The sequence below is a fragment of the Morone saxatilis genome, unplaced genomic scaffold, assembly GCF_004916995.1.
Source record: "Morone saxatilis isolate NCDOM2014 unplaced genomic scaffold, NCSU_SB_2.0 Contig16, whole genome shotgun sequence".
NCBI classification, from domain to species: Eukaryota; Metazoa; Chordata; class Actinopteri; family Moronidae; genus Morone; species Morone saxatilis.
This window is the reverse complement of record NW_023339718.1, coordinates 4,774,761-4,787,002: the sequence shown is the minus strand read 5'-3', so window position 1 is coordinate 4,787,002 and position 12,242 is coordinate 4,774,761. Positions and strand designations below refer to the sequence as shown.

At 42.1% G+C, this 12,242-nt stretch overlaps 1 protein-coding gene across 2 annotated transcripts; it reads right to left on the bottom strand.

The window, feature by feature from the left end:
• Nucleotides 1-1,042: 1,042 nt before the first annotated feature.
• On the bottom strand, nucleotides 1,043-9,278 carry klhl22 (kelch-like family member 22). 2 transcript variants are annotated; one of them, XM_035657698.1, is made up of 7 exons: nucleotides 8,751-9,278; nucleotides 6,247-6,412; nucleotides 5,850-6,161; nucleotides 5,274-5,683; nucleotides 3,472-3,664; nucleotides 3,122-3,355; nucleotides 1,043-2,505 (listed from the first exon to the last, which is right to left on the bottom strand). In XM_035657698.1, the coding sequence occupies exons 1-7, from the start codon at nucleotides 8,996-8,998 to the stop codon at nucleotides 2,167-2,169; spliced, it is 1,902 nt and encodes a 633-aa protein (XP_035513591.1). In that variant the 5' UTR covers nucleotides 8,999-9,278; the 3' UTR covers nucleotides 1,043-2,166. The 2 variants fall into 2 exon arrangements, with proteins under 2 accessions (XP_035513591.1, XP_035513589.1); XM_035657696.1 differs by having other exon boundaries at nucleotides 5,838-6,161; nucleotides 8,751-9,277.
• Nucleotides 9,279-12,242: the final 2,964 nt, after the last annotated feature.

Here is a 12,242-nt window from a genome sequence, read left to right as displayed (position 1 = left end):
ATAATTTACACATTCAAATCCTTTAAAAGTCATTTTACCTTATTAAAAAGTCCAGACTCTATAAATATACTTGTCTTCTCATTTACTTTAAAGTCCATCCTCAGTGTGTGTGCACTGGTGGATGTCACTGTAAACGTTGAACCTGGACCAGGTATAACTTCCTGAACTATTTGTGATGTCAGAAATCATACTCGTAGGCCCCGCCCCTTAAAATCTGATTTTCAGTGACCTCAAAACATCTTTCTAGAGTCAAACTCTGCACAGACATCATTTAAACATCACTCTGGAGGAATGAGAACAAACACTGTAAAATCTGTTTATGAATGAATTTGAGTGAAAGTAACTCAAGTATTTATTAAGGCAACTCGCACCAATTCCAGTCAGTTAACTGAAGCTGAAACTAGTAAATATATTACACTCATATGTAGCATTTTACAAAGCTTATTTGTATGAAATTAAGTTCGTCTCACTTCTTATTCAGATGAATTCTGTTAACACATTTTAAATGAGTTGTTTTAAGAGGTGCTATCAAAATAAAATTATTACTATTATTTTTAGTTTTAAAATTTGTATTTATAAGTCGAAAGTCAGTCTGTACAAAATCACCTTATATTTTACAAACAAACAAACAAACGAACCAGGTGTATTACAATACAACTGATACTTATTATTATTTTTTTTTTAATTATTGTTTATTTGTTAATGTAGCAAAGAATACAGTGAGCATGTACTTCGATTACTATTTCCATTTCCCCCCACATACATTATTTATTTTATGATTTACAACCTGATGTTAAATGTACTGATTTAACTGTTTGTGTTCACATTAGCACACATGGAAGAGAGGAGGAGCGATTGTTGGATTGTCGGTGTGAAGGTTGAAGTTTAGTTGAACTCCTGGGACCGGCTCTGACACCCGGGAGGGGCCAGATCTGGTAGCTACACCTGGTCCAAGACATAGCAGGCCCTGTTCTGTGGACATGTGGACCATAATTTACTGGTGTATCTGGGCCAAGTGCAAGAGACACACTACACACACACACACAATATATTACTATTTTTATTTGATTTCAAAATGAACAGGATACTAAATTTGCATATGTTGTGTAACAGTGTGTTCTAGTACAGTGCATTTTTTTTCTTAAGACATAAACTCTCATTATATGAAAAAAGAAGAGTACATTTAGAACCAGACGTTGTTCCTGGAGGAGTCCACTGACGGAGAGACAGAGGACACACAGTGGAGGGACTCTTAGACGCCTACATTAAACAGAGAACTGAAGCAGGAGCACGGAGCACAGCTCAACCCGGCTGATTCTGAAAGGACCCTTCATTGTGCTCTTTGGATTGAGATTGAATAAATTACACAGTGTGAAAGGACAGAAATAAGATTAGGACATGGCAACGTACTGCGAGCCCGAGGTCTACAACCTGTAGCACCAGTGCCTCGTCGTTCCTGTACGAACGCAAACCAGTCCAATAAGAGTCTCCCCAGACAGAGTGTGATATCAGAGGCACATTACCGAAGGCTCGTCTCCATCCACAGGCTCCACCGGAACAGGAAAACGCCACAAATATCACCAAAAACAAGGCACAATGTTCAACAACTTAATGATCACTCAGTAGTTCGGACGCGGACACAAACTCCATTATAATTCCCGGCTATATCAGCAGCTGCTAGGGTGGAGATGAGACGTGAATTAATAACAGAAAAAGTTTTAATTTAGCTTACTGACTGAACAAAAGGAAACTGCTGCTGCCTGTAAATCTCCAACATCTTAACCCCATTCAGAAGATCCCACACAAACCTACAACCCCATATTATCATCCATATTATTGCATAGCCAGTAGTCTCCACGTCTCTGTGATCAACAGTGCAGAGGCAGGTACAGTGACAGGAAGTAATGACAGGTGGGCGGCAGACAGTAGCATGAGCATCTGAGCAGGCGGGGGGGTTCATGGGCGGAGTGTGGCGGTCTAAGGAGATTATTTAAAAAGTAAGCAGTTCCTGAATGACACTTTGGTTCAGAGGCACTCAAAGAGAGGGCACGATGCTGCCACCACCGCCGCCACAAAACTCCTCCCCAACGTACCTAAGAGTCAACATGCATTGATGGAAAGTGCACGAGCCTCCAGCGCTCAGACGTTCAGTTCAGCGAGGGCGCTTCAGTCGTCACTCGACTCCGAGTCGTCCATGTCCACATCCTGCCAGGAAGCCTTGGTGCGCTGCTCCCAGGTCCTAGCCTGGGAGATCACAGCAGGGGGCATGAGCGCCACGCAGGCCGCCAGCCCGGAGACACGCTCCTTAAAGTCCTTATCGTTCTCCCACTCGTCCGTGTCGGTGTTGTACACGTGGACGTATTTCATCCTGTTGCCTTTGTCGTGAGAGCGCCCTCCCAGGATGTAGATGCGACTGTCCAGCACCGCAACGCCGGGTTCTCCGTGTCCAGCGGGGAGGGGGGTCATTAAAGACCAAGAGTTGGCTCCAGGGTCGAAGCACGCCACCTAAAAAACATAACAACAGGAAATTAATTTCATAAAACTGTAAAAAAAGTTCTTCATCCAAATCTCTGGTTTTACACAAACTTCCTGCAGTTACAGAGTTCACTGTTTGGGTTCATTGTACAGTTTATAATATAATCTGAAATATCTGTAAAAATATGTCACTATGTCAGAAAGTGAATAATAAATAATATAAAATATGACCTATTTTACATTTGAGGAATGACGGGAAATAGAAAACAGAATAAACTGAAGAAATATATCAGAAATAAACATGGAAGAAAAGAAAGACGAGGCTCCTGTTTACTGGAGTAAACACTGCCTTCACACCACTGATGAGCAAGGTTGTTACAGTTCACTACAACTGAACACTAAAACCAGGTGTGAAAAAGCATTTTAGTTCAGTGAAATAAAACTGAAATGATATTGTGTATTACATTTAACCACACAACAAGAGGAAGCTTTGGTGTTGGTTTACAGAGCCGGGCAGTCGATGTGTTTGTAAGGTCTGAACTCACAATGAATGAATATCACAAAATAACTGAACTGAGACTTTAGAAATGAAAAACAAAATAAAAACTCATGAAAAACACAGAACTCTGATGACCTGTGACCTTACCTTCAGGACATCACGCCGGTATTGACACTCATCGTTGCTTCCACCAATTACATAAAGGCGTCCGTTGACGGCTGCCATGCCGTGCCACGCCCGCTCCACCGGCCCCTCGGCGCATGCTGTCCAGTGATTGGCCACGGGGTCGTAACAGTAGGTCTCTTTGAGGTACGCCATTCCTCTGCGCCCGCATGTGACATACATTTTCCCATCCAGCACTGCTCCGGCGTGGGCGTAGACCTGGAGGGACAGACCCGTGTTACAGGAGCATTAAAGGAGGCTGGTGTCTCACAGGAAACCACAGGTGAGTGTGTAGCACCATCGTGTGGAGGCTAGTGGTATTACAGTTCTCATACCTCTCTCTTCAGGGGCGATACGAATTCCCACGTGTTGGTGCGCGGGTCGTAGCGCTCCACCACGTCCAGCTCGTTGCAGTAGTCCCGCCCTCCGATGGCGTAAATATGGCCGTCCAGCACGCAGACGCAGTGGTCGGCGTGCTGCTGCTGCAGAGGCTGGACGTCGCACCAGCTGTTGTGACGAGGGTCGTATCTGGGAAAGATGGGAAAAATATGACTCAGCAGGAAGAAGATCTGTGTGACGAGCTCAAAGTGACTCAACTTTTACAGGATTCAGCAGGTTTCAGCACAACTGGAGACCTTTTTTATGTCCATACCGGCAATAAAGTGATAAGGACATGGAAACTCTCTATTAGTTTTTCAAAGTCAACACTTATTTATCTCAAAAACACGTTCAAAAGCGAGACTGAAACATTGAACTTTACACAAATATCATTTATGGGTCGTACTGTGAACTTGAGCATTATATTGTGATTATTTATACTTATATTTCTCAATGATCTTATTGTTACACGCTGATATATTGAGGCATTCCTCATAAATGAAACCTACCTGGCAAATTTAACTTTATTAAGCCAATCAAGAGCTGTCAAAATCATATGTAGGGGATTTTTAAGGCCTTAAATTCAGATTCTTGGATTTTAAACTTCCTGTATAAACCAACAACTGTACGTTTTTTAATACACTTAAAATAATAAAAGAATTAGTCGATGATTCAATTAGTTGTTAGAAAATGTGAGGATCTGCTGCTTTATATGAGAGCTGTAAATACATCTGTATCAGCAAAGACAAGAAGGAACAAGAGACTGCAGCACAGAAAAGCCACAGGTGCGTTTGAACCAGTGACGCCTGGCTTATTTTTAATCTCACTACATATTTTGGTGTCACATTCTCTCCTTAAAGAACCAACAGCAGTTTCTGAGAGTTTCTTTCTCACAGTGGGCTAGAAGTCCTGTACCTCTATGGAAACAGCACAGCCGTGGCTCGAAGCAGGGAGAACTGATGTCTTTTTAAATATAACACGTTTTCTACATCCTTATGTGACTGTTAGTCTGAGTGTGGTCATTCAAGGCTCCCCAGTTGTGCTGAGGAACGCAGATTTGAATTTTTTTTACAGAATCTGGTTTTGGTAATTATAAATGAGACGTGGAATAAAGTGATTTTGATAAATTATCACAGTTTTCAGCTCAGATCTGTTGGTTTTTTCCTCACAGAAGTTCAAGGACCGTCAGAAATCCGAAATTATTTCAGTTTTTAATTTAAAATTTAAATTCTGTATGTATATATCGTCATATAACAGAAGTTATCTTAGGACAGGTTTCATATAACGCAGGTCTAGAAGTTACTGACAGAGACCCAACAGCTTCTGGCTATAATAAATGGTGTAACTTTGCAATCTTTTAAAGAAAACATTTATTTCAAACCTGCCGGCGGGTTGGTGGGATTCTTAGGATTAGAGACAAATTTAAGGAATCCTTAAAATGTTAGAGAAATAAATAAATATTGGCGGATATTCAGATAAGATGCTTAGTTTCCTATCATAAAAAGTAAAGAAAATCAGCGAACCAGCTACGATTTTTGCATCTTTGCTTGAAAAGTGACTAAAAACTAATTTATGCTTTTATCAAAAATAGTTAGATTTATTTTCTGTTGATCAACCCATCGATAATTCGACCAATCATTTCAGCTCTAATGAACCTTCAACAGTTCATTGAGAAAAGCGATCAAAAGATTAATAAACATGGTATAACATAATAATAAGTTCCGCTCTGCACTCTTTTAGACAGAAGATGGGGTCTCACCTCCAGCAGCGGGTCTCTGCACGAAACCCACTGGTGTTCTTGTCTCCTCCAATCAGATAAATAAAGTTGTTGAGCACGGCGATGCCCTGGTTGGACATCCGGGGGGCGTGAGCTGCAGTCAGAGTCCTCCACTCCCCCCAGCTCGGGTGGAAGACCTGAAACAAATGCTCGCTGGCCGAGAGGGAGTTGGCGGTGAACATCCCCCCGAAGCCCAGGATACAGTGGAAGGTGGAGCGTGGCTGGGTGAGGGGACTCTGCAGGACGGGCTGCCAGATCTCCTGCTCGTGGTAGCGCAGGGCGGCTGACACAGAGTCCTTCAGCGGACACTGGTCCAGCCTGCCAAACAGCCTCTGCAGCACTTGTTTCTCAATCAGACAGAAACGCACAGCATCGAGCATCTTGAGATTGTCCTTCGGGCCAAAAAGACACAAAATGAGTTGATCGCACTTAAGGCAGATAAAGTGAGTCAAACTGAGCCGGTATACAATCAATCATTCATTCAATCATCTTTCTTGCTCAGTGTATAGTGTGTATCTGAGGGAGAGTATAAAACTGGAGACACACCTTTGGACTGACCTGCAAGTACACCTGGTCAGTTTCCACCTGCTCCGGGCTGTAGTGGTAGTGAAGAGCCGCCTCGTACACCTCGTTCTCGCTGCTCACCTGGAGCTCGTCGCTGCTCAGCGCTTTGAACACTTCATCCTGGGGGAGCTGTCGGTACACGTCGGTCCGAGACAACGTCACGATGTTCCTGAGGATGTAGGAGTGGATCCTGGTGTTGAGCTGCTGCAGTCCGTAGACGTCAGCGAGGTGATGCACCTCCAAAACGTTGCTCTCGTCCAGCCAGGAGAAAAGGAAGTCGCAGCAGAAGCTGATGACAATCTCAAGCTTTAAAACACAAAGAGGCAGTAATTATCTGAAAGGAACAGAACAATGAACGACGTGATCTTCTAAACAACAACAAAGGGCTAACCTGTACTAGCGTGGCAGCTATCAGGACTTCCTGCACACACTCCAGGTCTAACTCGATCTCTGCTGTGTAGATGTAGTCGAGTATTTTCTTCATGGCCATGTAGGAAACTCCATGAATTGGGATCTCCTTTTGCTGCGTCTCCCGAAGGCCTCCAGCAAACATCCCCCTAACAGAGAGCAGTCACACTGTTAAATAGCTCCTGTTGGCCTGCACCATTATTTCCATCAATATTGAGTTTGAACATTGTTGGAAACATTTGGGATAATGTAAGAACACAACTCAGCTACAAATAGAACATAGAGTTTATAGACATTTTAATGCAGAAATGTTCCATATTAAAGCTTTAAATAAAGTCTCATCCACTTCATTTCTTCTTGCGCAACATCACTTGGCCGCCTGCTCTCTGTCGTATGTTACTCCCCTACTCAGGAAGTGCACAGGCTGCTGGTGCAGGATATGCAGCAACATGCCAGCTCCTCCAAAAGAGAAACCAACTTCTTGACCAACCCTGGTGGCTGGCTGTTAGTCCAGGAAGTGTTAAATCTGGTACGCAGCAGTTTTCTAAGAATGATTTGATGCATCGATCAGGTTCGTCGAATTGCTGGGTGTGATGTTTACCACGCAGCCACAAAAACCACTGTTTGAATTCTGCTGTTGCACAATATCCGCCTCTCTTTCTCTGCAGGTTCCTTCAGTTTCTACTATGAAGTGTCCATTAAAGAAAACTAAAGAAAACGCTGTCGTTAAGATGAGAAAACCTCCATATGTAATCTCTGTTTAATATACTTTGTTGTGCTGTTGTTACAAAGCACATCCAACCGCATACAGTAAAAGCTTTTCTGTAAAGGGATGTTAATGTCTTATCTTTACCTACTTTTAGCGTTGTAATGGGATTACAGGGCTACCTACCAAAAGCAGGGCTCTGGTTTACTGGCACAATGCATACAGGAAAGCTTCCTCCAGCCCTGCACTAAGCTACTAATCAATAGAAAGAACAAAGTGATACACTTCTCTTCACATTCAATGCATCTGTATCGCTCCTCTGCGTCATATACGGAGTCTAAACACCGGCTCTGTGAGCGGCTGAAAGCATCACAACGGGAGCAGACGAGTAAACACAAACAGCAAAGTAAAGCTAAAAGCCGCTGATCATAAGACAATGCTGATAAGCTGCAGGGAGTCGCGTACAAGAGGGGAAACTCTGTTTGAACTGGACTCTGCACCAAACCTCGGCTCTGTCTTGTGACACCTGCACTCACTGATTAGAGCGAGCTATTGTACGTGGATTTAAACACAACCGGTTCGAACCGGAGATACGTTCAGCAGCCTGGAGGCCTCTGGGTATTTGGTCTGCCTGTATTTGTCTTTAAGTTAGTCTAAACCGCACACACTTTCATCGTTTTTGTGCAAAAACAATTAGCAGTGACTATTACAAGAACGTTTTTATTGTCTGGAGTTTGTTCTGTTCTGATTCTGTAAATCATCTCTTCTCACTTTGAGATTGTTGTGGTTGGTTCTTTTTTTAATAAAGACTAAATAACATAACTGGTTTCTATACAGGTTTAATAACATATAAATACACCTGCGTAGCGCAGTAACTGATTACATTTGGAAGAGCTAACTCGTCTCACATTGGTTAAAGATTTCTTTAAATATATGAAGTTATTAAACATAAATCTTGGTCAAATGTTTGTTTTAATGATCTTGATTCTCGCTGTCAGTGTTAATGGATTCAAATTGTTTAAGTTGGCCCTCCAAAGTCTGAAAGTTACACTGATATACTTTAATAAAGTCTTTCTCTCTCACACTTTTTGGGTGTGTTTGTTTACGTCGGGGGTTGGAAAGTGGTGACTAACTTTATAATGTATTCATGTTTTATATCAGGCAGACGGTGAACATTTGGTCCTGTGTGTGTTAGAAGCAGGAAAAATGAGCAGCGTGAGGATCTGATCCACTCTGTGATGGACGACTGGGTCAGAACATCTCCAACCTGCAGCTCTTGTTGGCTGTTCCTGTCTGCAGAGGTCAGTACCTATCAGAAGGTCCGAGGAAGGAACAGAACCGGAGACAGGCTCATGGACTACCTGCTGAAACAGTTAACGCTGGTTCTGATGATCTGTGTGTGTATCGGATCGGGACTCAGTATCCCCCGACACACAGAGCTCAGGTATTGGAGTCTATGAGGAAGGAAACAGCTGATTCAGTTTGTGTTTGAACCCAATGTTGGACGGATGTTACAGTGACTGTGTCCAACTCCTCTGATTGTATAAAAGTTTGATGCATTTGGTGTTTTCTCCTTTACACAATGACAGCTTTAGATTAGATTTTAAAACTGGCAATATAACACTGAATATCACAGTAACCCCCTGTATATATATATGTACCGTATCTCAGCCCTACAGTGTCAGGACTACATACTGCTGAGGCTCACATAAAGACACCACTTTAAAATGGAGGTGGAATAAAGAAAGTGAAAGCAACAAGTTGTTTTTGTTTTTTTTTACCTAAAATAATCACAAGAGGCTGCCAGCAGTATACGGTGGGCCTGGATGGGCCGACCCTCCACCAGCAGCTCCACATCGAACAGGATGCCCCCTTCTCTGAGAGACAGCAGGCCGTCCAGCAGGCTCCGAAAGTGGGCAGAACTTCTGTAGGTCTGTCGGCCCGGACGGCCCGAGGAGCCGGCCGGGCCGCACATTGGACTCACGTCTCCATCCTCGGCCATGGCAGGGCTCTGGTGTTCGGGCTTCATCGCTTCCTATCTGTCCGATAATGGCAGCACTCACATATTTGTTCTTAGCCCGCAGCTAGCGGGCTAAAGGAGGCTGCGGTTAAACGTCAATGTCACGTTACAGATCTGTGTGACGTTACAGGCGACGATATCTTCGTGTTCGTACAGAAGCAACCCGGTTTTATACGCCGGCTGCTGTGGTCGAAAGAGGGAGACCCTAACCTCTGCGCGGTGGCTAAGCTAAGTTAGCTTCGGTCGTCTGATTTTTTTTTTTTTGACAGATCAAAACAAGTCTGTTTACTTTTTGAGCTCGAACGCCATTGGTCGTCGCTGTCGCATTGTCCCGCCCAGTTTCTAGGCGAGAGCCAATCAGAGGGCGTTCTGTCACAACGCAGGGGGATAAATAAGACAGATCCAGTTTGTTTGTTTTAAATAAAGTCTTTATAATGTAGTACAGGTATGTTCTTTTTATCACTTTGTTTTCGTGTCGTATTATTTATATTGATAAAATAAATCTTTAGTTTAAATAAGTGTTTAGCTGCTGTGACTCTGTCTGTTAAACACAAGAGGATGCTGTTTCTTGCTTAAATATCTAAAGGGGCTGTGAGTGTCTGCTGTCGAATAGACTAACATCAGAGGTCAAAGTAGGCCCAAGTACCTTAATCTGTACTGTACTTAAGTAGAGGTACTGGATCTTTACTTAAATAGGCTATTTGCATTTTTCTATAACGTTACACCTCCACTCAACTGCATTTCAGGGTGAAATAATGTACATTTCTGGCTTAATTGTACTTTCTAAATGGCTCTAGTTACTAGTTACTACTAGTTAGTACACAGGCTGTAGTTACAGTAGTTAGACTATGTACCACCTGAAATAATGCACTAATATTATCGCATAAGTAACATTTTAAATGGGGCTTTCTTTGTCTTTATATGTCTACTTTTACTGCAGATACTTAAATACATTTGATATAGCACTCAAATATAGTATTAGTGATTTCTTCCTTTACTTACTGGCACACTTCACCAATTCCAAAACACAAAATGGTAGTGGAAACACTTTTATCTAAAGTTTATTTAAAGAAGAAATACACAATATGTCTTTGTGTTTAAATAATACATTTATGTAACCAGATAAAATCAAACACTAACATGATGATAAAAAGAAAACCTTTGATGTGCAAAGTCTAAAAAAAGTCTAAAATATATATTTTCTCGTCGACTGTTTGTTGTATTTATAATTTTTGCCCCTTCAATATTTGGTCTCCATCTGATCTAATGCCTTCCAGCTTGATTTTCCACTGTTTGATAACTGCATGAGCTGCCAGATAGATTTTCTAAGGCAGCCAGTCATGATGCTCTTTTTATAAAAATTGAAGCTTCCATATTGCTCAGATTTTACAATCTCATTTATCTTCTGCCGAGGTTTCAATTTGCATATATCATTTCCTGACACGAAGAGTAGAGATTTTTCCACTCGCAAAAACACAGTTGGAATAATCCATCACTTGATTTATTTTCCAGTCTGAATGCAGTGGGGCTGCACAGGGGAGGAACTGAAGGGGTGAACGGCTCCCCTGGCTTTTTGTCTTGGGTGCAGAAATGCCCTTTTCAAACAGCAATAACTTTTTTTCCCACTGACACACTGGCTGTATCCGTCATGTGGCTGAAGACAGTACCTTACTATCGTTCCCGCCATTAATGGAGCCTACAACAGCTACCTAAACAGCTAACATACAAAATAATTATTAGTTGCAGCCCTATTACAACCTTTGACAGGAATACTACAGTGTTAAAAACCAGAAAGTATATAAATCATCAGTCACAGATAAGAAAGTAAAGATATACGGTGAGGCATTACAAAGATCATACAAAAATCATATTGTGGACCCAGTATTGTGAGTAGAGTGTACGTATACAGATAATAAAGGCAGAAAATGATATTTGTCCTTTATTCTATTTTAAGATGCTCACATGTGGATTACTGGTTTACCAGAAAGATATATCTTGATTACTTTTGTTTTACTGTGAAATGATTCATCATAAGGTGTCAAACCATCCAAGCAGTGAATATCACAGACAGATGCACACTTCACTTTTCAATTGTTCAACATGAATCTAAAATCATTTTCACACATTCTCGCTGATTAGTTTTGCATAATCACAGGTACACACAATAAGTAATACAGTTGTGTTACTTTGTGATTGTATGAGTCTCCAAGACTGAAAGCATGTTTTTTTTGTTTTTGTTGGACCTTCCTGGAGGTCACAGAGAGACTGGTTTTGCCATTATTCAGAGTAGAGCATTCCAGTACATTAGCAGTGGGCCGTCTCCTCTCATCAGGAAAAGGCTGTGCAGAAGGCGCACCACAGACTGGAGGAAGAACTGACAAAGAAATGAAAACAAAGTGGGCTGCATTTACAGAATTAACTGTCAATCTATACAAAAAAAAGACTTTAAAAAGGGATGTTGGCTGCAGCAGTTACCGAGACAGTAAATAGTCTATGACACTGAGCTTGTATGAGCGTCCCTGTTACACAACTCACTTAACATTCATCCCAATAGAGACCATCATACGGTGCCATATAGACGGCCATGCTATGATGAGGAGAGTTGTGTATGTGCACTATTGTGGGCACAATAGGCTCTAATAGGAAATACTACGTTCAGCAGGTTACTGGAATATAAACATGAATGCATCAGCTACTGCCACTGACAGACCAGAGGACAACTGATTAGTTTGGGACAGCAGAGCTCCAGTGGTGCCGTTCATTCTGCCTGCACACCATCTCAGATGGTTTCCAAGCCAACTACCTGCCATCTTTAGTAACGCAGGAGATTTAACTGGCAAAGTATGGCACAAAACTTAACCTAAACAAAACCTGTAGCATCATTGTTACTCGCTCTCTTGACTAGATGTAGATGATTCTCATCCTATTTACAGTCTTTCTTTCTATCTTCAGTATTTTGGCCAAAAGTGACAGATTGAACGCTGGAAAATAAATTATGATCATATTTAGAATAACGTTACTATCTGCAGTGATCCTATAGTTTATTTGATCATGCTACTACAAATCACCCCATCAGCCAACACCACGAAGCCACCAACGCCAGCCAAGACAACGCCTGCCGAACGTTAGCTCTGTACCGCTACATCATTGATTGTTGGGGGTCACCCCTATGTTCCCACATTTTCAAAATTAAGTCTTGTGTTCCTACATTAGGTTAGGGTTAGGGGTTGGGGAATAGGTTGGGTGTAATTGG

Bases quoted from the DNA above. Each gene is read 5' to 3' on its own strand.
- klhl22 (XM_035657696.1), bottom strand. From the start codon at position 8,998: ATGAAGCCCGAACACCAGAGCCCTGCCATGGCCGAGGATGGAGACGTG. The intron at 3,356-3,471 runs GTATGAGAACTG...CTGTCCCTCCAG, and splicing joins TATCGCCCCTGAAGAGAGAG to GTCTACGCCCACGCCGGAGC. The intron at 2,506-3,121 runs GTAAGGTCACAG...TATGTTTTTTAG, and splicing joins ACCGGCGTGATGTCCTGAAG to GTGGCGTGCTTCGACCCTGG.